The sequence below is a fragment of the Canis lupus genome, chromosome 2 (assembly GCF_048164855.1).
Source record: "Canis lupus baileyi chromosome 2, mCanLup2.hap1, whole genome shotgun sequence".
In the NCBI taxonomy this organism is placed as follows: Eukaryota; Metazoa; Chordata; class Mammalia; order Carnivora; family Canidae; genus Canis; species Canis lupus.
Window position 1 is genome coordinate 27,098,065 of NC_132839.1, and position 23,811 is coordinate 27,121,875.

At 46.3% G+C, this 23,811-nt stretch overlaps 2 protein-coding genes across 4 annotated transcripts in view; one reads left to right on the forward strand and one right to left on the reverse strand.

Moving 5' to 3' along the window:
• Window positions 1-23,811, forward strand: part of LOC140610993 (uncharacterized) — a 74,583-nt gene that overhangs the window by 37,038 nt on the left and 13,734 nt on the right. Inside the window, exon 4 of the mRNA XM_072787632.1 lies at window positions 100-23,782. The gene's annotated coding sequence lies outside the window, so the exon portion shown is untranslated. The remainder of the gene's footprint in view (window positions 1-99; window positions 23,783-23,811) is intronic.
• CKMT2 (creatine kinase, mitochondrial 2) overlaps window positions 1-23,811 on the reverse strand; it is a 31,639-nt gene that overhangs the window by 7,365 nt on the left and 463 nt on the right. For 2 of the 3 annotated variants that reach the window (XM_072793384.1, XM_072793378.1), the window contains exons 2-8: window positions 7,833-8,004; window positions 6,117-6,315; window positions 4,588-4,683; window positions 3,877-4,098; window positions 2,031-2,116; window positions 1,018-1,141; window positions 210-344 (exon numbers count right to left, since the gene is read on the reverse strand). In XM_072793384.1, coding sequence (XP_072649485.1) covers window positions 210-344; window positions 1,018-1,141; window positions 2,031-2,116; window positions 3,877-4,098; window positions 4,588-4,683; window positions 6,117-6,315; window positions 7,833-7,984 — 1,014 coding nt within the window. In that variant the 5' untranslated portion in view covers window positions 7,985-8,004. Of the gene's footprint in view, window positions 1-209; window positions 345-1,017; window positions 1,142-2,030; window positions 2,117-3,876; window positions 4,099-4,587; window positions 4,684-6,116; window positions 6,316-7,832; window positions 8,005-14,243; window positions 14,340-23,811 lie in introns of those variants that run through there. The other variant, XM_072793390.1, reaches the window with a different exon arrangement.

Consider the following 23,811-nt stretch of genomic DNA (forward strand, 5'->3'; position numbering starts at 1 on the left):
CCACAGCTCTCTCTTACAGCCCTTATTAGCCTTTTATCCTAACTGATACAAGTATCTTTTGAGGCAAAATGAACTCTTTCTTATTATTTTCTATTACAGGTGCAGAAACTAAGGGTTAAGGAATGATGACCATTTTTCCCTCCACAAAGAATTCACATCCGAGCTTATCCTGGTGGAACCCTACAGGGCTGTTGGCTACCTAACATTACCTTGCTGAGTTTTGGGATCCTAACGTGGACGCCAGCACGCAATCCTGTGCCAAGGTTCGAAGGGCAGGTCAGAATGTATCCTAGTCGCTCATTCCACATGAACTCCCAGCCTCGAGCTTGGATTAAGCGTTCCACCTACAACAGTGAACAAATGGAGTTCTTAAATATCCATTTACTCAGTACATCCAAACACTCAGTACATCCTACACTGTTCTCTGTGTAGCTGACATGCAGAGACGTGTACTGGATGTTTGCCATGAATGAAATTTAGGTTAAGTTGTATTATAATGTCCTTAATGGAAAAAGGCACTACTATCAGAATATGAAAATGGTCCAATTAAATTTGATGAAACATGTAAAGTACTGAAGGCAATACCTAGAACATACTAAACATTCAATGGATGCTGTTACTATTTTTCATTTGAGAATAATAGAATATAGGTGTTCTCAGCAAGTAAGGCTGTGTTCAGGTTACTTATGAACGTAGTTATATCCTATACTGTCTCTATACTTAGAATAGCCAAGAGCACTGTTACAGAAGTTGGACTATAATTAGCGATCCACAGACTTCCTAAACCATCCTGGATTGGGGAGGGAAGCATAGGAACTTACTAGTAAAAGCAAAAAAAAAATAAAATAAAAAAAAGTCACCAATTCTTGGAAGCACTGCCCTGGTGGTTCCCACCCTCAAAGAGTGCCATGATCCTGAGAAAAAATTAGCCCTTGGAAATAACCATAGTGTCTTCTGTCAAGAATGAAAAAGTGATTTCATTTTAATGAATATTCAGAAATCTTGATAACATCTTACTTCTTTTAGTCCACGACAGAATCGCTCAAATACTCTTTTCATATTGCCTCCTTTTTCCATAGAGATTACCCTCGTGTGGTCTTCCTCATTAATCCAGATGAGAAATGTCTTGTCATAATTATGCCTGATGAAAAGAGAAATATGGTGTTGCTCGTTAAATACATTAGTTTCAACACATGAAAATTCCCTTTACCTCTGTAGCTTGATTGCTTCATTTCGCCTTCCTCGTTTCTTAGCCCTGATTCTTTCTTTGTGCCTGAACAAGTACTACAAAATAATGTTACCTTGACAGAATTAAGAGTAAGACCAACTTCATGTTTTTGCCCAAAAAGGATATAATCTTCCCCAGTCCTTTGACGAGGATGATAATAACTATGGGTAACATTTGGTTTTGACACTAACAAGAGTATTCTCCTAATAGGCTCAACCAAAATCATGTGTTGCTTAAAGTTTTTTACCTGCAGTCCAAGACGTATGGGGTGCACAATATTTCACATGTTTGCTGCATAGCTGCTACCTATCCGCACACTGAGTAACTGCTCATGAGCACACTTGCTACAACTTCTTTGGGTAGTGTCATAATAACCTACCAAAGTACAGGAATCAAAGGGGACTGAGGACTTTGGCCAAGATAAAAATATGTACATACTCGATATCCATTCTTTGTAGGATTTTGCTTAAATCCTCAATATTTTTCATTTTGTTTTTTTTTGGGGGGGGGGGGGTCATAAAACATTCTCTGTGAGGTCAAATAATATGAAGCTCAAGTTTCTTAAAAAGTCTTTTTTCTCATGCATAATTCATGCAAGCCAGTGAACATTCTTATATATCTTAGAAACATCACAACACTTTGGAATTACACACACACACGCAATTTCTAAAATCCTCTCCAGTGAGCTCAAGCCGGGCATGCTGTCAGCTGCAGATCACAGCAACTTCAGGTTAGGACAAGCCGGTGATCTGAACCAGATCCTGTGCGCACACTGCAAATGTGAGCAGTGCTATGTCCCTACCAGATTCCCCTGGCGTCTGGCCAGTCACGGGCCATCCCAGCACATGTTAGTAAAGGGGATACTGGCTTATCAAATAGAAAGTGGTCCTGCAGGCCAAAAGGGACAAAGCAGAAAGGAGAAAATGACAAGATGAGACGCAGCTCTGTCAGGCAGTGGCTCTCAGCCGTGGCTGTCCAGTGGAATAACCGGGGTGGGGGGGGGTGGGCTTTAAAAAAATACTAATGCTCCCTTCCTGCTCCTGGATTTTCTGTCCTAATTGTTACGGGGTGTGGCCTGGGATTTCTGAAAGCTCCTCAGGTGATTCTAGTGTACAGCTGAGGCTGAAAACCTCACGGCAGTAATCACTATGGATTACCTTCACCTACTGGCACCAAAACCACACAGTGACCGAGTGGCCAGTGAGGGAGGGACGCTACCCTGAAGTCTTATACAGCCACTGTTCTCTGTGTAGCTGACATTATTTGTTCTTTTATTATTAGCATACCTTTCCCTAGAAAGTATTAGATATGTAGAATAATGGTTTATAAATAAATAGCTACCATTAATTTAATGCTCAATATGTGCAAGGCTCCATGCTGTGTGCTTTTATTTACCTGAATCCTCACAACACTAGGAGGCAAGTATAATCATTTTATTTTATGAGCCAGGAAAACCCATTCAGAGTGAGAAAACCTACCCTATATCACATAGCTAAGAAGTAACAGAGCCTAGATTCAAACCTAGACATGTGTGACTCCCAAGCTTGTGCCTTTGACTACAGTATACTACTCTTAATATCAAAATCAGTGAAAAGAGGGGCACCTGGGTGGCTCAGCAGTGGAGCATCTGCCTTCAGCTAAGAGCGTAATCCCAGGATCCAGGATTGAATCCCACATCAGGCTCTCTGCAGGGAGCCTGCTTCTCCTTCTGCCTGTGTCTCCCTCCCTCATGAATAAATAAATAAAAATCTTAAAAAAAAAAAATCCGTGAAGAGACAGACCGTTTTCTTACTGTATGTATACAGTTAGAACATGAATATGGATACAATATATTCAAATCTGATTACACTGAGGTAAGAAGAGGATACACAGAGACAAGTCCTACAATCTGAGTGGAAGGGGTGGGGGACAGTAGCCAGGATAGGCTCTGTGGCCTTACACTGGAAACCACAAGTGGCTACCTGAGGCAGAGTACAGCTTGTTCTGCAACAGAACAGGCAGAAGGTTGGCCTGATGGCCGCAGACACCAGGAGACTGAGGCCTGTACAGACCACAAAGCTAGCTTACTTGTCTGGTATGGCAGTGGGGCATATTTTGTGGCATTGCATCTTCTGAAATGACAGATACTTTGTTTCTGCTTTGCCCTGGAGTTAAATTAAAAGTTATTTTGAAACTGCTATCCCTTTTTAGCTGTACTACTGGGAAAATAAAAGACTTCGGTTTTGTGTCCCCTAGCATTAAAATGAAGCTGTAGAGGGCTCATGGAGGCAGCAGAAATCCCAGCTGGCTCCATGGGAATCAGGGTAGGCCTTCCACCTCGACTTCCAAATTTCCTTTCCAGATTTTCCTGGCTTGCAGGGCCTTCCTTGGTTGTGGCAATGGAGACCATCCTCAACAAGCAAGGGGATCCTCCCTTTAACCTCCACCAATGAATCCCCCAGACCCCCAACTCCAGAACGGAGTTTCCTCTGCAGATTTTAACCAGACTCTTCAGTGGCTTGACGTCAAGTTTTAAGGCTTAATTTTCCTTCCTAATACTGAATAGGATACAGTCCCAGCAAGCTCCCCCATGAGGCCTCACTGGGCCCATTAGAGCTCTGGTCACAGTCCCACCCCAGGCAGGGCCCAATGGTTCAAGGGCCACTCACATCTATGAGCCGTTGTTGGTCCTGCTCAGTCATCTCGGACAGCTTGTAGTAGCGGCCTGCCAGGTCCCCTTTGAGGCCCTCCAGGGCTGTGATGGCCACATTCTCCACCTCCCTTCGCTCAGCCCGGGTGCAGGCAGGTGGCAGGCTCAGCCCGCGGATGCTGCGGCCTGTGCGCACCCGAGATGACAGCACATAGCGCTCATCAAACTGGCCCTGGGTGATCTGCCAAAGCAGAGCATGGGGTTACCACAAGCCCGCCATGGACTATAGCCGTGTCACAACCACAGTGGGCTCCAACCTCCTGACCTGCAGTATCCCCTGCTGGGGGCCCTCAGGCACTGTGCACAACACGCTGGACACATTTTGGAATGATGGGGGCAGGAGTCCTATAGATAAGGGGCAGAGCTACTTTGTGCGGTGTCATCTGGAATCCTTAACCCACTAGGTGTGGGATTTTAAAAAAGGAACTGCTTTAGGAAAGGCTTGCAGTTCCCAGTGACCAGCACCACCCTCCTGGTATTTATTAAAGAAAACAAAGATTTCAGGACCTTTCTGACCTCCTTAATCCTCTGGGGAGTAGGCTATGCCGGGGCCATCACAGATCTTGCCGAGGGCATCTGACCCAGGCTGAGTAGCCCTCCTCTCAGGTGCTCCTCATGCCAGGCTCTGGAGTGCAAGCTTCAGGGCAAAGTAGAGGGGGCTGCAACCTACCTTGGATGCATCCAGATCCGTGGGGTGTTTCATCACCCTGGGGTCATAGCCATTGTGCCTTAGTTTGATAACAGGATCAAAAAGGTCAGCAAACACCTGTAGAAAGGGAGAGGTACCCGTTTCCTCTTTAATTGGTTCCTCTATTAAAAGGTAATTCCTTTCATTTGCCCCCTTTTACCTTGAGGGCCAGAGCCGATGCCCTCGGCTGTAATTCTCAGTGCTGCCACGCAGGAAATGTGAGTACATCGATGGCTAACAAATAATAGGAACAGGCCACTTCCCTAGTGCCTCTGCCAAGCTCACTGCCATGAGACTGAGCAAGAAGATCCTGTGTTTAAAGATTTGAGGGTTTCCTTAAAAGTTCTTTGTGAGGTAAAAGAAGCTGCCAGAGCAGTTTGTGGCCAAAAGAGGTGATCAGTGGATCCCCGGGTGGCTCAGTGGTTTAGCGCCATCTTCAGCCCAGGGTGCAATCCTGGAGACCAGGAATTGAGTCCTGGGTTGGGCTCCCTGCATGGAACCTGCTTCTCCCTTTATCAATCTCTCTCTCTCTCTCTCTCTTATGAATGAATAAATAAAATCTTAAAAAAAAAAAAAGAGGTGATCAGGTTCTAGAGTTTGAACATAATAAATTCATTGAAAACCAGCTGTACTACAAGAAAAGTGCACGGCAGCAGTCAGGGCAAAGCCAGGACCTCTCACCCCAGCCCAAACTCTTTGTGCAAAATCTTTTTTTTTTTTTTTTTTAAGACCAAAAACTTCAGGTGTATCCTTTAGGTAAAGTAACGTTAAGAGGAGTCATGACAGAGTACCTGCCTGTGGGAAGTGGGTGGCCAGGTGGGGGAGCACATTAGGTCCAGGGAGCCACTTCTAGTCCGAGACTGGGCACCCAGAGCGTGCACTGCTGTCTGTGAATGAACTACCAGTCTTGTTTATTCAAGGCCACCCCTCCCTGCTCTCGATGGCTGTTTTCCCAGGGAGCTGCCTTCAGAAGGGTGCTAAGGAAGCTCCCTGCAACTTGCTGTGATGTACAAGTTGCTCTGTTGCTGCACGGTGCCTGAGCTGGGCTAGTGGCAGACCATCCTATGCTTCTGCTCCAAGGATGAGGACACGGAGATCATGGCATTTCTTGGAAAGACTTGATAAACTCGGTGTCCATGGAATCAGTTATTCCCAAACCAGTCACAGACCATCCTTCCTCCATAAAGGCTAGCCACAAACACACCATCTCCTAATGCCTTATTGGTGAATACCTATCACCAATAAATCACGAGAGTTTATTTTTTGGCTGTATCAATTCATCCCCTTGACAGTCTCAACTCTGTCCTACAACTGTTCTTCCCTGAGGTGGGATACTAGAACAGCAGCAAAGGAAGCCTTGTCCCTGGGAAGCTATAAACCTTGTTCCAGAGAGCATTCCGCATGTTCTGCTGAAGCTGGCTTCCCTTTATGAACACTGGCCCCATAGAGAAGAGACGGACTCTGGGACCCAGAACATCCCTCCCACTCCGGAATCAGCACCCAAGTTTTACCTCATAGGACTCCTCATCACCAGCCACCATGCCCACGGTCTTTATGAAAGGGTGGCCAGGGTTGTCCACTCCAGTCTGGATACACTGGTCCAGTGTGTAGCCATTGGGTGTCACCTTGTTGCGGAGCTTGGCGTAGATGGCTGGGGTGAGGCACTCAGCCATGCAGTTGTTGTGCTTTCGCAGATCAGGGTAGTCTGCACTGCACAAGGAGGAGAGAGGCTTTCAGGGAGCAGCCTACGAAAGGGCTTTGTTTCTGGCCATCCCTCCACCAGAAGGATGGCCTCTGGCCAGCAGGCATGGGGAAGTGTAGCTGGGAGTCATGATTAAAAAAAACCAGTCCCCTGAACAGCCAGAGAAAGGAACCTGGCCCTGCTTAAGGATTTCATGATGCTGGCTGTCAGAGCCAAGAGACTATGGCTTATGTTCATATAAAGAAGAGACAGTGAAAATTAGAAAATAAATGGCAATGCCATGCAGCCTTTTTTTTTTTTTTTTTTTTTTTTTTTTTTTTTAACCTAGGAGTAAAATGCAACAGCCACATTTCGGTGCCTTAGGTCTGTAGTGGAGAGACTAGAAACCTGCCAGTGGAGCTGCACAGAAATTCAGTTATTTATTGGTCCTCTGTCTATGGTGTAAGATCCATCAGAGCAGAGTCTCTCTGCTGAGAGACTGAGAACAGTGGCTGGCTACTGCAACAGGGATTCATTCAGTAAGTATCTGTTGGAACAGTACACAGAAATCAATGAGGTGCTGACAGTGGGAGGGGTACTAGCTGAAGAGTAGGGGATTCAGGACAACCACAGGTTCAAACACAGGGAATCTCCCCTCAGGAATTCCTGAGGTACATGGTACGTGTTGGTAATTCCCACAAGAGCCAAAGAAGATCTCTGAGAAAAACATCAAGTCTTTCTCATCTCTCCTCTACACCTGCCTCTAAGAATCTCTTCAACTCAGCATCGCAGGCCAACTCGACTGAGCATGTGCTAGATCATCCGTGGTGAGGGGCCAAGGGCTGAGAAGTCGTGTCCATCTTCATGGCACTTCCCCACTTTCCATCTGCAATGGCCTTTAAGCCGATACTTTAATCAACACCCTAACATCATTCTCCAGAAAGTGGGACAGCAGTGAGTGAAGCATGCATGGGTCTGGAATGAGGGTCCTTGGTTTGCACTTGGCTGCACAAGGCATGTGAACTTGGTAATTTTTCTAAGCCTCTGTTTTATCACAAAGGGATGCTAAGGTAATTAGATACGCCACATATAGTGCTTAACACACCTAAAAATGCCCAACAAATGTCCATTATTACTATTATTATTATTCAACTAGACCACAAGCTCCAGGCAGGAATGCAGACACTGCACTTCCTTGAATTCACCACCATTACTGTGCTTACGGAATGTCAAAAATGATGGTCAGGGGGTGCCAGGGTGGCCCAGTCGGTTAAGCATCTGCCTTCAGCCCAGGTCAAGATCCTGGGTCCTGGGATCGAGTCCCACAGTGGGTTCCCTGCTCAGCAGGGAGTCTGCTTTTCCCTCTCCTTCTCACTCTCCCTCTGTGTGCTTGCTCACTCTCTCAAATAAATAAAAATCTATATTTAAAGAATGGTCAATTTGACCTAGTCATTCTCAAAAACAGAAGGCCCCTTGCTGACAGTTTCAGCAGGGGAAGCATATTTCTGGCCGACACGTGGAGTTCTTCTAAAGCCAAAGGACTTACCTTGGCGGGAACAGCCTATGCTGCTCCCGGGCCTCAGCACACACATTCTGCTGGTTCAGCAGGTACCCAGTGGTGAGGGCACTGGTGCCCACGGTGGCAAGTAACAGAGAAGCACTGCGGCCAGTGAGCAACTTCGAGAAGGCACTGGCCATCTTTCCCCTCGGATCAGTGTCTGAAAGCAGAGATGCCAGATTAGACAGCCTCATGGGTGGACCTGAATCACAGCATAGAGACCACCAGGCAGGAGAGAGAATGGCAGGAGCCACAGCCTCTCTTTCGGTCTGGTTTGGTTTTCTCTGTCTTCCTTTCTCCCCCAAGCCCCTTCACACTGCTTGGGGAAATCCGGGTAGTTCTAGACATTGTGAATGTCAAGCTGCCTGAAGTCCATTGCCATTTTCCCTGGGTAAGAATACAGGAAAAATAAGAACAGAGGATTTCTGCTTCTGGCTGTTTGACAGACCAGGTGCTCCTTTGGGTCCTGCCACTGCACAATGAGGAGAGCCTCAAAAGGACAGGTCCCTGGGCTTGGAAGAAGTAGAGGAAGTCTGAGTATGACCCTCTACTCCATTTGCCCCAAGTGAACTGATGGTCAGAGCTCAGGGTAACAAGCAAGGAGGTTTGGGTGATCTTGAGGATGGATATCCATCTGAGCCCTAAGGTCAGGATACCAGTAGTGAGGTGGAGCTCCATCTGTGACTCCCCTAGTCAGCCAGGACCCTGGAGAGGGGCTAAAGTGGTCCAAGGTCTGCTGACCACCAATCCCTGGCTCCCAGCAGCAGCATAATCAAAGCCTCTATGCAAAGTATACTTAATGTTGGCTCTGGTTTACTACAGATGAAGATCAAGCAATAAGCTCTCAAAGATCAGCAAGCATTCGAGGAGGAACTGGGAGTCAACAGAGTCAAACTATGTTTTAAAAATGAGAATGAAAATAAAGAGTAGCTAGTTAACAAAAGAGCCACGAAAATAGGTACTTTAGGAAGAAATAGACGGTAGAAGGACAGCCTGAGATGCAGCTAAAATGTAGAAAACGTGTACATCTAAACAAATACTTCTATAACATCAACAAAGAATGGAAATCAGTGTAAGCACAGGCCCAGATAGATACCCTGCTGTGTCTGCTATTGCTTAGAGATCAGAAGGACCGGTTAGTTGATCCGCAGCATCACCCAGCAGGGAGCTATTTAATGTGGGCTGTTGAGGGCAGAACAATAGAACAGGTTGCTCTAAGTACTCTCTCATTATGTTCATCTCTGTGATGCCCAAATACAGGGGGTGGGGAATTTTTTTCCCTAATGTTTAGAAGGTTCCAAGGACTGTTTCAAGATCCTCCAAGCTTAGTTCCAGGAAAGAGCCCACTGAGGTACGTGTCTGTGGCTGAAAACCTGGCCCACCCAGTAGAAGACAGACTGTTAATAAGGTGAGTTTGGCACGGCCTTTCACACAATTTTAAGAGCAGCCTTTTGAGGTCCACTTTCTCCCATGATTATATTTTGGGACCTGAGATCCTTCTGTGAACTTTATGCTTCCAGAATCTCCACCCAGAAGTCTCTATTTTAACTTTTTTTTTTTTTTTTTTTGAGCAATACTAGGGAGAAACTTGGACGTCCCAACCAAAAGCACCAGAGTCCTTGAAAGAATTTAGGACATTATTTTTCTACGTTAGTCCAGGAAATCAGATTATCAGAGAGCCTTTCTTCTGTGCTAATGTCTAAAAACAATTCCCTCAGTCTTAAAGACAACAGAAATTACTTTAGTAACCCACAGGCAAGATAAATAGGCCATTCCTTAAAGCTGTCCTAGGGACTTGGCCTGGCCCAACATTAATCTCACACCACACGACTTCAGGCTGTTGTTGGTCTCCCTCCTCAGAGAACTGCACCAATACCGCCTGGCCCTTGTGCATGACAGGCAACACTAACGTATGTCTTTCAGCCCTGCTTTAGCTGCATCCACACCCTCTGGTCTCCTTCCTGAACAGCAAAGTAATGCTGTAATTTCTGAGGTTTATCATAGAATTCATCAAAGTAAGAAGTTTTGTCTAAATTCTTTCCAGGGAACATAAGGGCTAAACAATAAGCTAGGACTGTCCAGAGTACAAAGTCCCTTTGTTTCTGAGCCTGATTCAAACGTCTTGATCTTTATTTTTCTTAATTTGCTTGAATGCTGATATGTGTTCACGTCCGAGTCTGTTTGAGAAGACTAGGCTTAAGCAGAGTCAGGAGGAAGTGGAGGGAATGGTGTCTGTGTGCAAGCCACTGACAACTGGTGGTCTTCAAAGGTCTTCTTCCCTGTAAGAGTGATGTGTAGGTGGGTGTTGGACTCAAAATCTTCAGGTTTGAAATGTATCTATGTTTTATTTTTGGGAATAACAATATTAATTTACATCCAAGAGTTCCAACATTGTACTCTGAACCATGATACAGGATTCCTGCCGATAACCCTGTGGAAGCTTTTGTCGCAAGCTAAGCAATCCTGGAGCTGAAATTCTTTAATGTTCTTGCTTTAATTCCTTCTGGAGAATTGACATGGACTCAAAGTTTTGGTGAAGTGAAGAATTCCTGTTTCCTTGACTATGTTGTTCTCTTTCCAAGACACATAGAAACACTGAATTTCACCGTTGAGATTCCAGTCGATAAATTTGAGAGTAAGATTGAGCTAAAGTTCTCATCAAACAGCCTAGGGACCCTGGGAGCAGCTGCTCCCTAAAGACCTAGAGCCAGGCTTGCAATAAAACTGTTTTTCCTCGTGACTAAATAAAATCTCTATTGTGTGTTAAAAGTTAGTCGTTGAAAAGCTGCACAGGACAACATTGCTTTGTCTTACAGAATCTATTACCCAGGAGGCCCCAAATTTTCCATAATCATCTGCCCCTAAAGCCCCTGCTTACAAGAGGCTGGATTTGCTATTTACATAGATTGTAAAATGGTAGGTAACGTGTGGCATAAAAAAGCCAAGCTGGGCAAAGGCATATAAGAGATAATCCACATCTACCAAAGGTGTCAGTATTTGGCTTTGCCCAGTTTTCACACATGGTGGTTCTATAAGTCAGTCTATCTTGTGAAACCAGCAGGACCAATGTTTGAAGCATAAAGAAATCTGAGGCTTCCTTGCAAAGCTTTTTTAGTTTTTTTTTTTTTTTTTCTTATTCTTTCCATGCCCCAAGCATTAGCATAACATACTGAACTGTTCTGTGAGGAGATGGCTGGAGAGAGGAGATGAGGGGCCAGAGCAGCTGTGGTGCTTCTCCAGGGAGAAAGGCCTCAGCATCCAGACACCCTCACGAGGGGGAGAGGGCTCCACTGTAAGGCTTTGGCTTTTGCTGTTCATTTTGCTGGACCGCTTGCTTGAAATTAAGCATCATTCCCAGTTTCTCTGCATAATAGCCTGTTTGTTTCCTTCCTGGCACTCATCCCCACCTCTAATTATTTTATCTGCTTTGTTTGCTGACCATTTCACCCAAATAAATTATAAAGTCCTCAAAGCCCCCAAACTTGGTTTCTTTCGCTCACTGTTGTATCACCATTGCCTGGCACAGCACCTGGCACAGCACCTGGCACTTGGTAGGCGCTCGGTAGCATTCTTTAGTAAGTGAATTCTACGCTTCTTGCTGGGGTAGGAAGCCACTCTGAGGCTTGGCAGGGTCCACATGAGAATGCTGGTGTCATCTGAGTGGGCCCAGTGGGGGATGTGAGGCCAGAGAACTGAGAGGACAGGCATAGGAGCACAGGCAACAGAGAAGTTTCGAAGCCAGCTTCCCTCGCCTTATGATACCCGGTGGTCACTGTTCCCTGGGAGAGGAATCCTGACTTATTTGGGGGAAAGAGGCAAATGTCAACTAAACGAACCCATTAAGGAAAGTTGTGAAAAGCTCACACAGCAAATTCCACACACATTCAGGGACTATCATGGAGCCCAGAATGCTCTAGACCCAGGGCAGCAGCCTGACTTTCAGGTTGAGAGCTCTAGAGCTGGGTGCTGATCTTATATACACACACATATATATATATTATTATATATTAATAAATATTACATATATTCATATATACATACCATATACCTAATATATATTCTAATATAGATACGTAGATACATAAAATATATAATATAGAAAAGAAATGTATTTTAAAATATCAAAACAGGAAGACAAACCATGAGAGACTCTTAACAATAGGAAACAGACTTGCTGGAAGGGAGGTGGGTGGGGTTTGGGGTAACTGGGTAATGAGCATTAAGGAGGGCACGTGTTGTAATGAGCACTGGGTAGGATATAAGACTGATGAGTCACTAAATTCTAACTTGAGACTAATAATACACTATAGGTTAACTAAATTGAATTTAAATACAAATTTTTAAAAATAAAATCAGTTTACTTACTGCGCTTTTGTGTTATGCAGTAAACCATACTATTTTGTTTTGATAAAATTATTACTGTTTGGTTAAGTATTGCTTCTCACTGCCCCTCCAGTTTGGACTTTACTGTCCATCTTCCCCGTGACTGCACTATAGCCTGGTGCCTCAGTCGCACAAAGCTTCTCTGTGCCCCCCTAGCCCTCGCTGACTGCTTTCTCTCTGAGTTTCTAAAGCACTCATGGGCTGCTCATTCATTTGCAAGTATAGTGCACAGGTTTTTGACACCTGTTGGTGAACTCAACTGTCTTGTATCTCCTGTCATGTTAAGGAACTGCCCACTGTGTTTGCATTGTCTTCCCATCTGATGGCTTCAAGGACAGGAACCTAGCTATCTGCCACAGATGCTTGCACATAGTAGCTGATCAATAAACATTTTTTCTCTGACTTATTTTTGAGCCATGCTTTGGCTGATTTCCAGAAGGAGGAACTCCCACCATCCTCCTGCTTATCTCCTTTCAGACAATGCCTGTAGATCTAAGGGAATGGACCCTTTCCTTGGGCTCTTCCCCCAAGGCACCTGTAACCCCTCTAGCCTGGCTCTTTTTGCTCCCAAGAACTTCTTTTAGTTTGCTATAAAGCCTCAGGCCTGGTATCTAAGCCAATTTAGACTCAGTTTGGTAAGCTAGCTTCCTAGGTCAAAACTTAGGGGAAAAAAATCTACTTACATCACATTAAACATCCCTTTCAGCTACTGATTTTGAAATCCTAGCATAAAAGCAACCAAGCCAGGCTATTAGGCTGGATGTGTCAGCACCTCCCTGCTCAGGTTCCTAGTCTCTCCAAGCTGCCCAAGAACAAAGCAGCCCCTGACCTGATCTTTCGACCATAACGGATCAGCGTGGTGGGGGCTCACTCAGCCTGACCTCAGCTGTTTCCCAGAGAGATCCAGTAGAAGGTGTCCCACAGACGAAGCCTCCCAGCAGAGCATGAAGCCTCATGTGTGTGTGTCCTTCCATCAAGAATCCCCTGAATGAGTAGGTAGGTGGGGAAGGAAGAGGCGGATGAGGAGCCAGTGCTGGGTATTGGGGAAATCCAACTAAAATCTGTCATCTAGAACTGCCTCTCCACAAAGTATAGGAAGGATTTTCATTACTACCCATTAAGCCAGGCTGTGATGCACATCACAGTCAGTCCACTAAAGAAACTACAAGAACAGAATAAAATCTCACCCTTTTAGAGAACCATGCTGAGAGAACCCATTACATACATGTTCTCGAGGTAACTCAAGAAGACATGACCACTATTTGTCACACAGAGCTTATTTCAAATTCACCTGAAATTGGGGTGGCCATTGATGTTAGCTAATTGCCTTTAGCCAAAGGAAAATTAAGCTTCTTCTGTCTCTGTGCCAGCAGGTAGCTTTACAACTCGGAACCTGGCACCTAAGTTGAACTAGCATCCTCCTGAGACTAGGAGCTTCTCTTCCTTGAGTATACATTTCAAAGAGATGGCTCCCAGGACCTTGAGAAAAACATCTCTGGGTTGTAAAACTGTCTGGAGGCTCACTTAGTCTTAGACTTATATACATCTCAAAGGGACAGAGAAAGAATTTACAAGTTTTTAAAGGAAATGCTCTAAGAAAAAGGGAGGGGCTCTTTCCCCTTTCTTTGGTAGGGAGCAATAATTTTGTTTCCTCCCCTTCCCACACGTAGGGGAGTACTGTGTCAGGGGCTCGGCAGGGCTCCAGGCAAGGTGGACATCCCTCAGAACTGATCCCATACTTTGAAGAGACAAGACCCAACGACCATAGGACAAGGCCACAATTTTTGTTGGTTCTCAAGCTCATTGGCCTGCACCAGAAGGTTTGCAGTAAATGCTGGATAAGAGAGAGAATGAACTGAGTCAGAAGGGACTTAGCAGTCATTTAGCCCAGCCTGAATGCAGGCACCCCTTTCCCGTCAGCCCTCCTTAAACACCAGCAGAGCTGGGCATCTCACCACTTCCTAGAGCAACGCATTTTACTGTGCATAACTGTAATTATTACATTTATTTCCGTACCTTAATGATGGAAACATCAAAATTAGCATTTTCAAAGCCATTTCAAGAGTATTTTCAAGTATTTTCTCCAGTCACCCCCAGGAGCAGCTATCTTGCCTCCTGTCACAGATGAGGGAATTCAAAAACAGAGAGGTTAACTGATAGCCTGAGGTCACATAGGTAGAGGAAAAGTCCATATCGAGTTTCAGGAGGCACTCATTTAAATGAAGATCCTGTTTTTATAAGATTTAATACTAGGGGTGCCTGGGTGGCTCAGTTGGTTAAGCAGCTGCCTCTGGCTCAGGTCATGATCTCGGGGTCCTGGGATCGAGCCCTGCATGGGCTTCAGCCCTCCTGGGTCACTACAAGTCAAGGGGTATGCGCTCTGCCAGGGGAGCCAGAGCCCAGCGGGAGCTCCTGGGAGGGCACGGTCTGCTTTGAGACCACATCATTCTGCCACACTGTGCTTGTCTAGTTTTAATCAGACCCACGTATTGCTCGCCCCCACCTGCCCTGTGACTAGTACTAGGTCACGAACCACAAAGGATTAGAGCAGAAACACTGACTAAACACCACATGTGTTTATGTTTATGTACCATGTACATAAACAGATGGCTGTGGATGCCTGCATGCAGTGCCTCTTTCTGGCCAGCTGCTTTCCAGGCATCTCCCAGGTAGGAGTATGGCCATTTTGCCCTCAGCCCACACCAGATTCAATCTACCTTTGAATGCCACAGAAAGAAAGAGAACAATAAAGGCCAATTATACCCCTGTTCTATGGCTGGGTCCCTAATATTCAGGATGAGGACATGGCATCCCAGGCCACAGTCACTAATCTAAATTTGGCTTTGGAGGGAATCTATGGAAAATAATTGCCCTGAAAATTAGAGAGTTGAATTAAGCTGGGACTGAATCTGCCTAGGATTTGCGGTGGCTGCCTATCTATCCCCAAAGGTTAATGGAAAACCCATGATGTGGGGACAACCCCAACTGATTCTAGATTCCAGAACACTTGCAGCTTCCACAGACAGATATGAATGAGGCCAAGGCCAACCACTCAGTGAGTAGCCCAGGCAAAGTAGGAACACAGCCTCCACAGTGGAGAAAATCACATCACAACCTAAAGGCTAGCCTTGAATCGCATTATTCATCCATCCATTTGTCCATCTGTCTGGCTGTCTATCCACCCACTCATCAATATTAGAGAACCAATCCCTGCGTCAGATGCTGGGGCTGCCCTCCAGAAGCTTATGGTCTGGAATGAGAGAGAGATCACTGTAAAAGCAGATCATTATAAAGTGACATGAGCAAAGAGAATTAATAGGAGAAAAGGTCTGAGTCTACGTGGTGGATTAGGGACATTTTTCTCGTGAAGATGAAAAATTGAGATTAAGCATTTAGAATGCATATGGCGCTTTTGATAGAAAAATTTTAACTAAGAAAATTTAAGCTGGTATTTTATAAGCCTTTATTTTATTCTACTAGTTGTGCCTTACTATGTTTTACAAACATATTGGTCTGCTATGGATTGGAAATTAATAACAGCTTTGCTACAGACAGTTTGAGAAGTGCTGCTCAGTTTCCTTACCGATACGATGGGGTGATCATAGGACCTACTCATAGAGGTTTTGTGATGATTAAATGAGCCCTTAGCACAAACACTGACAGAGGGAACAAGCAGAAGTGTTAGAAGTTCTTGTGGCTAGTGTTACTAAATTGGTAAATTGGTGAGAGAGGGAGAGGTCTAGAGGCAGGGAAATCAGGTCCTAATGTTCTTGAATACACGAGGCAGGAGATTCTCCGGGCTTCAGCCATGGTGGTGGGAAGGCTTCATGGAAACAGATGGACAAATTTCCAAGATACTTAGTGGGCTCAGGGGGCTTTTGTGACCAGTCGAATGTGTGGGCAGGAGAGTCACGAAGGAGTCTTGGAAGACTCCCAGGTTTCTGACTTGAGGATTTCACTTGATTGGGAATCCTAGCTGGGGAGCAGGCTTGGGGTACAGGCAAGGGTAGGATGGTCAGGTTGAACTGGAGGTACCTGGGACGTATTCCAAGGGAAATTACTTTTCCTTTTTTTTCTTTTCTTTTTTTCTCTTTTAAAGTAAGCTCTATGCCAAACACTGGGCTCGAACTCACAATCCTGAGATCAAAAATCTCACGTGCTCTCCTGCCTCAGCCAGCCAGGCACCCCTGGAGGTTATGTCTTTTAATGTGATTGAGGCCTCATCAGAGAGGTCTAGACTGGAAAGGATGCCAACTATCCAACTATCCCCCTGTTCCTAAATGCTCTCCTTCGGCTTTCCTGGGGGCTCACACAGGCCCTACCTAGATACCAGCAGTGACAGGGAGTGAGTGGCCAGGAACATACACAGGTGTAGCATCATGATCAGAGGCTCTGAAGCCAGAAGGTCTGCATCTGAATCCAGCTCTGCCACTTACACTTCTCTATTGTCCCGAGAAAATGACTCTGCTTTCCAAGTCTTTATTTTCTCAAATGTAACATGAAAATAATAATAAGGATGAAAAATGATTACAGAGATAATCCAGGTGGAGTCTGCACAACAGCACCCAGCACTTACTAAGGGGAGAACATGTCTACTCGTCGTCCACTTTTGTTAATGTCACTTTGTGCTAATTTTGAGAGGTCACCTCTACCTGCTGCCACAGTGTTTGAGGACATTCGCCCTTCACCTTAGCAAACAGCCCAGCTTTGTCCAAGGGAAGTGGTCTGACGGCTTCCTCACTCCTTTCAACTGACAGAATTACCAACTGAACACACCGAGAGCACCCACCAGAGAACCCACCAGAGACGCAAAAGGCCTGAGCAAGTGATTATAGAGCCTGCCTGGGGCCACACGAGGTTCTTCCCAGGGATGACTTTGTCTTCCCAGGGATGGCACCCTTCTGTCTTACGCCTCAGTCAGGCCATTTCCTGGATCAGGCTGTCTTCTAGGGCCTTCCTGGGTTTACTTGACCAAGATTTACCCTTGGCCCTAGGCTCCCCTTCTGAGAATGCCTGGTCCTCCAGGGGTGTGCATCCCTGGCAGGCCAGGCCTGTTTCTGCCCTCCAGACTGCAACGCTTCTGTGTCTACGGCTTCCTCCTAGGTTCCTCCTAGGAACCCTCATTTCCTTCAGTCCTAATATCTTCTCCTTCTAGGCCCCGTCTGCAGGGACTCCTCAGGCCTGCTGCTTGTCCAGGGCACCACAGAGCTGGAGAGCAGGAGCTTTTCTGCAGGACAATTACACTTAGCTGCTCCAAGTCAGAAATTCTGCTCCTGTGGAGACCATTAAGTAAAGGTCCATGCTACACAGATGGTGCACAGACGCATGAAAAGATGCTCACCATCGCTAGTCACCAAGGAAATGCAAATCAAAACCACAATGAGCTATCACCTTCCACCTATCAGAGTGGCTAGAATAAAAAAGACAAGAAAGAACAAGTATTGGCAAACCTGGAAAAAAAGGAACCCTCGTGCACCCTCGTTGGTGGAAATGCAAACTGGTGCAGCCACTGTGGAAGACAGTAGGGGGTCCCTGAAAACTGAAAATAGAAATACCATAGGATCCAGCCATTTCACTACTGAGTATCTACCCAAGGAAAATGAATACTAATTCAAAAAGATGTCTGTACTTTTATGTTTATTGCAGCATTATTTATAATAGCCAAGAATATAGAAGCAACCCAAGTGCCCATCAATAGATGAATGGATAAAGAAGGGTGGGGTGTGTACATGCACACAGGAATACTATTCAGCCATAAAAAAGAAGATCCTGCCATTTACAACAACATGAATGGACCTACAGGGTATAATGTTAAGTGAACTAAGTCAGACAGAGACAGAAAAAATACCACATGATTTCACTTATATGTAGAACTTAAGAAATAAAACTGAACAAAGAAAAAATAGACAATTGTTTTTGAAAAGATTCTCAAATACAGAGAACAAACTGGTAGTTGCCAGAGGAAAGATGGGTGGGGGTTTACGAGGTACATAATTTCAGTTATGAAATAAATTACAGAGTTGAAAAGTACAGCATAGGGAATGTAGTCAGTAAGACTGATAACATTGGTGACAGATGGTGACTACACTTACCGTGGTGAGTATAGAATGTTGAATCAATATGTTTACATCTGAAACTACTATAACACTGTATGTTAATTATACTTCATAAAAAAACAAAATCAGATAAGTAACTGTGAGGATGTGGAAAAGAGGGAACTTTGTGCACGACTGGTGGGAGTGTCAATTGACTGGTTAGTGACTATGGAAAACAGTATGAAGATAACTCAAAAATTAAAAAATAGAACTACCACATGATCCAGCATTCCCACTTCTGGTTATATGTTCAAAGGAAATGCAATCAGTATCTCAAAGAGAAAGCTGCATTTCTGTGTTCATTACAGCATTTTTCATAGTAGCCACAATATGAAACAACCAGTGTCTGCCAGTAGATGAGTGGATACAGATGTCACACACACACACACACACTCACGCACGCACACACACGCACAATGGAATAGTATTTAGCCATGAGAAATAAGGACATCCTGCCATTTGGTACAACACAGGTGAACCTTGAGGACACTGTGTAGGTGAAATAAGTCAGACCAAGAAGAATACAGTATCGCATCAGTTATATGAAGTCTAAAAAACCGAACCCCTAGAAATAGAGTGGTAGTTACTAGGGGATGGGGAGTGAAAGAAATGGAGAGATGTTGGTCCAAGATTATTTCCAGTTATAAAATAAAAATGTCTTTTGTGTGTGTGTGGGGGGAGGTTGGTGTGGGTTTGTTTGTTTGTTTGTTTGTTTTTGGTGCTGAAACCTGGGAACATAAAATAAAAATTTCTGATCATCTAACGTACAGTATAAGGATTATAATTAAAAATACCATATTATATCCTTGAAAGTTGCCAAGAGAATAGATTTAAATGTTCTTACCACAAAATAGAAATGGTAATTACGTGATGCAATAGGGGTGTTAGCTAATGCTATGCTGGCAATCATTTTACAATACATACATGTATCCAATGCATGCTTTCAACTTACACAATGTTACATGCCAATTACATCTCAATAAAGCTGGAGGGGAGCAATAAATAAAGGCCCACGCAAAGGGCAAGGATAGGCCTTCTTTTGGCCTTAAAAGGCTCCTGCTGAGTAGTGCTGAGGAGGGTTAGGGAGGCAGGAGGTGACAGGGTGCAGCTCTACATTAGCCATCCCCATTTCAACTGTGATCCAATCACTGCTCAGAGAGACACTACAACCAGTTTGGAAAGCGAACCAAGAAACATCTATTAACAAGTGCAGAGCTGCTAGCCCAGCATCAAACTTTGAAAATCCATTCTGCAGAAATAAAGCTGCCAGTATATAAGAAGAGAGTCAATTATGATTATGATTATGGAACACTGTTTGTAGTGGCAAACAGACAACTAAAACCTGCAAGCCGTCTGTCCATTAAAGTGAGAAGGGTTGTATCAAGTGGGCACATTCATACAGTGGAATATTCCGCAGCTATTAAAGAATTAGGTAAGACTGCCTCCACTTACCCTTAACATCTATGCCATATTTTTTAGGTTAAAAGGAAAAACTACTTGCAGAGTAAGGAGTATGAGTGGTTCCAGTTTTATAACAGTGTAAATATATATGCATTTGCATATATTTATGTGAACAAAAAGTACCAAAAGTTCTTCATACTAGTTATTCAAACCACTAAAGAGGATTATGTCAGAGCAACAGACTTGGAGGAGGCAGATTATTAGTTTTTCTTAATAGAACTCTTTATTGTGTCACTTGCAAAAATAAGCTATATAATTTTATGGCTAAAAAAAGTACCAGGCTAAAACGTACATCAACTGTGAAGTGTGTTAGAAGTCCAGCTTTTGAGACTGTATCTCTTGACTGAGTTTTCTGCAAGAATGGGGCCATCAGGGCAGGGTGATGGCTCAGTAGCTCAGCGGTTTAGCGCCGCCTTCGGCCCAGGGCGTGATCCTGGGGACCCGGGATCGAGTCCCATGTGTCAGGCTCCCTGCAGGGAGCCTGCTTCTCCTCTGCCTGTGTCTCTGCCTCTCTCTCTCTCTCTGTGTGTGTGTGTGTGTGTCTCATGAATAAATAAATAAAATCTAAAAAAAAAAAAAAAAAAAAGAATGGGGCCATCACATGTGTATTTGAAGAAAGCTTCACAGGGGATTCACAGGCCCCTGCTGGGTCTGGGAATCTGAGCCTTAGCAGCTCCATCTCTAGAAGGGCTTGAGGAGACCTCCCCCCAGGTGTTGTGAGGGTTAACAGGCTGCGGTGAGCACTGACTACATGCCAGGCCCTTCTCCCTTGATGACCCTAAGGGTCTGGGAGGGTTACTACTCTCTTCCAAAAGCCAACCCTGATTATCCCAACCAGCACTGGTCCACCCCTTCTCTGAATGTTTGTTCATTTTAGCTTATGCTTTTAGCATTTCAAGTGTTTCATTTAATTGTTTTATCTGTAAGCTGAGAATAAGCCTACATTTAAGAAGGAAACCACTGCATACATTCAGATCCACTGAACCTGCTCCGAAAACCAGCATCTGATTTCACTAAATGGATTTAACCACCTGGGCTCCTAAGTTCTTCTCCAGACCCCTGTTATATCAGGGGATCTTGCCCCCAGGTGAACTTTCGCTCTGCCTTTCCACTTGGGATGTCCTTTCCATCCCTGCGTGCCCAAAGCTTTTTTATTTTTTTTAAATTAACATTTATTGAACTCCTATCATGAGCAGGCACCATGTAAGGAACCTTACAAACAGTGTTTTCAGTCTTTGCAACAATCCCGACAAGGAAGCATTATTTTGTAGTTGGGGAAACAGAGGCTCGAGAGAGGTTGGGTGACCTGCTCCAGGTCTAGGGTAGGTTGAAAGAGCTGGGATTGAAAGCTACGTGTGTCTTTAGCCCTGAATTTGGGATCCTTGCAAATCGCAGCACCTCACTGGCAGCCCTGCACTGACCAGTAGTTGGAGGGAAAGCATCTGTGATTTAAGACCTGGGAGTGGGATTCCCTGGGTGGCTCAGTGGTTTAGTGCCTGCCTTCAGTTCACGGCCTGATCCTGGGGTCCCAGGATCGAGTCCCACGTTGGGCTCCCTGCATGGAGCCTGCTTCTGCCTCTGCCTATGTCTCTCAAGAATAAATAAAATCTTAAAAAAAAAAAAAAAAAAAAAAAAAAGACCACAGGACCCTGCCCTCAGACTCCCCAAGACTTGTAGAAATGCATTTATCAAAAGAGCTCCCAGGCACAGGAACGTCACCTCAAAGCAGGTGACTCCGCAGAGTCCCAGAATATTACAAACCATGCCCTTTCCTTGTCCTCAGGCTCCAGAGGTAGCCCAGATATCAGGGTTTCTCTGTCCACCCCACTGGGCTATCAGGTGACCACCGTGCCTGCCAGCCATGCAGGGGATGCGGGGCCAGCCTGCCTTGGCTGCGGAGGTGGGCCATGGGCTTGTCTTCTCTCTCCGCCCCTCCTGTGCCCTCCCTTATGCAGCAGTAGGGATTGCAGGGATGAGGAGGGCGGTGGTCTCTAGCCCTCACCCCATAGAAACCGTCTGCCTGTCTCCTTAACCCCGAACACCTCTAGGGCTCCTGATTTGAAAAGCACTGTTTATAGCACCGGGGATAAAACCTGGCAGAGATCCTGGGCTCTGAGACCAGCGATTGAGTCCCGCAGTGGGCTCCCCGCATGGAGTCTGCTTCTCCCTCTGCCTGTGTCTCTCTCTCGCTCTCTCCATTCTCTGTGTCTCTCATGAATAAATAAAATCTTAAAAAAAAAAAAAAATCCTGGGCTCTGAGCCAGGGAGGTTTCTATCTGGGGGAAGGTCTCAGCAGAAGGCAATAATATTATGTTTGTTGCTACTTGCCCTCTCCGTAAAAAAACAAGAAACCAGCATATGAAGGCTTTTGGTTAGAGTGCCCAAGAGCCATCTCTCCGGCCTAGGTAGGCATACTGGGAGTCTGGGACCTGGTGGAAGAGTTTTGTCTGGTTCTGTCACTTTCTAGAATGTGGAGGCCTTGGTCTGTCACTGCCTCGATTTGGAGATTCCTGGTCTCCCCGACTGTCCTGGAGCGAGATGTCCCGGGTGCCTTTCTGCTGACTCAGAGTTATTCCTGGCCGGGCCAGGCGCCGCGTCCATGTGTTTGAACTCCTTGGGGCTGGAGGGCAGTGGAAGGCCAACGGGAGGACCACGTGCCAGCTTTCCTTCCAGAAAGTCACCCCAAAACAGAGGACATGCTCGGGGTTGGACCAGTTCCACAGAACACTCTGAACAGATTCCCATGATGTCAGTCCACCAGGCCAGCAGCAAATGGCTGTCCCCTCCCAATTCTCCCAGAGGGCACAGGGTTCGAGTTCCCTCACCACCTCTAGATATCCTGGCCACCTCTCTTCCATTCCGCAAGTAGAAAGTGATAAGCACGAGGTACTGCTGGTCCTTCCCCCCCAACCAGAGGCCTCTCCTAGGGCTCCTGACAGGGTGGGGTCATGGCCACTACATGCTCCTCTCTCGCAGGTAAATGGTTTTCAAGGAAACAGGAGATGTCTGGTCCTGCGAAACGCTGTAAAGGAGTGGGTGCCTTCTCCCCTGCCCAGGAAAGGGATCTGTGTGGCCTCCGGCAAGGGTGGCCGTGCCCTCCCACAGTCACCTTCAGGCCTGGCACCCTGCAGGGCTCTGGCTCAGTGGGCAAAGGCGGCCAGGGGCTCCTGTACGCTGCGGCAGCGATGGAGGCCCAGGGCCTTCAAGGCAGCCTCAGGCTGCTCCTGCCTCTGAGCACCAGGGCCCCCTCCTCCTCACCCCACCTCCCACCCTGTGGTCTGCTGGACCTTCCTCAGGCACCTCTTTAGGGAAACTGGCGGGGCCCAGGGCCCATTCCCTAAGGATCTAGGACTCGATCATGGAACTGGCAGGGTCCGAGGATGCAGGGGGCCCTTGTGCCCTTCGCTGACACGGAGCCTTGGCCCACAGAAGGGTCAACTCTAAAAGCTGGGTTTGGGGGAAAATCACCTTTAAGTGCGGAGGAGGAAGTGGATCCCACACAGCCAATAATACCCAGGTAGCCTCCCAGAGCTGCTGGGCCGGAGGCCCCCTGCCAAGCTCCCGGCGGGGGGGGGGGGGGGGGAGGGAGGGCTTCTCCTTGAGCCCAGAGCAAACAGCCCGAGGACACGGGCCCAGCCACGGGGCTGTGAGAGCGACAGGAGGAAAAGCGGCCCAAGCAGCATCACCTTGTCACAAGGGCACGAACCGGCCTCACGGATTCCCCTGACCCCAGGGCCGCCGGGCCAGGGCGTTTGGTTTCCGGCGCTTCTCGCTGTCACACCCGCCGGGGCATTTGGAGGCAGACGTGTCCCCCACCCAAGGGACCAACCAGGGCTGACAGCAAGTCCCCGGGAGCCAGGCGGCGCGCGAGCAGGGACGAGCCCCCTAGGGCCGGTGGCGCGGCGCTGCCTCCCGCCTCCTCCGGGGGATTTCGGGCACCTGGCGGGCTCACGGTCGGCGACCCCCGGGGCGAACCTCTGGCCACACGGCGTCAACCAGGTGAGCCGGGGTCCGCCGCTGGCTTAGGC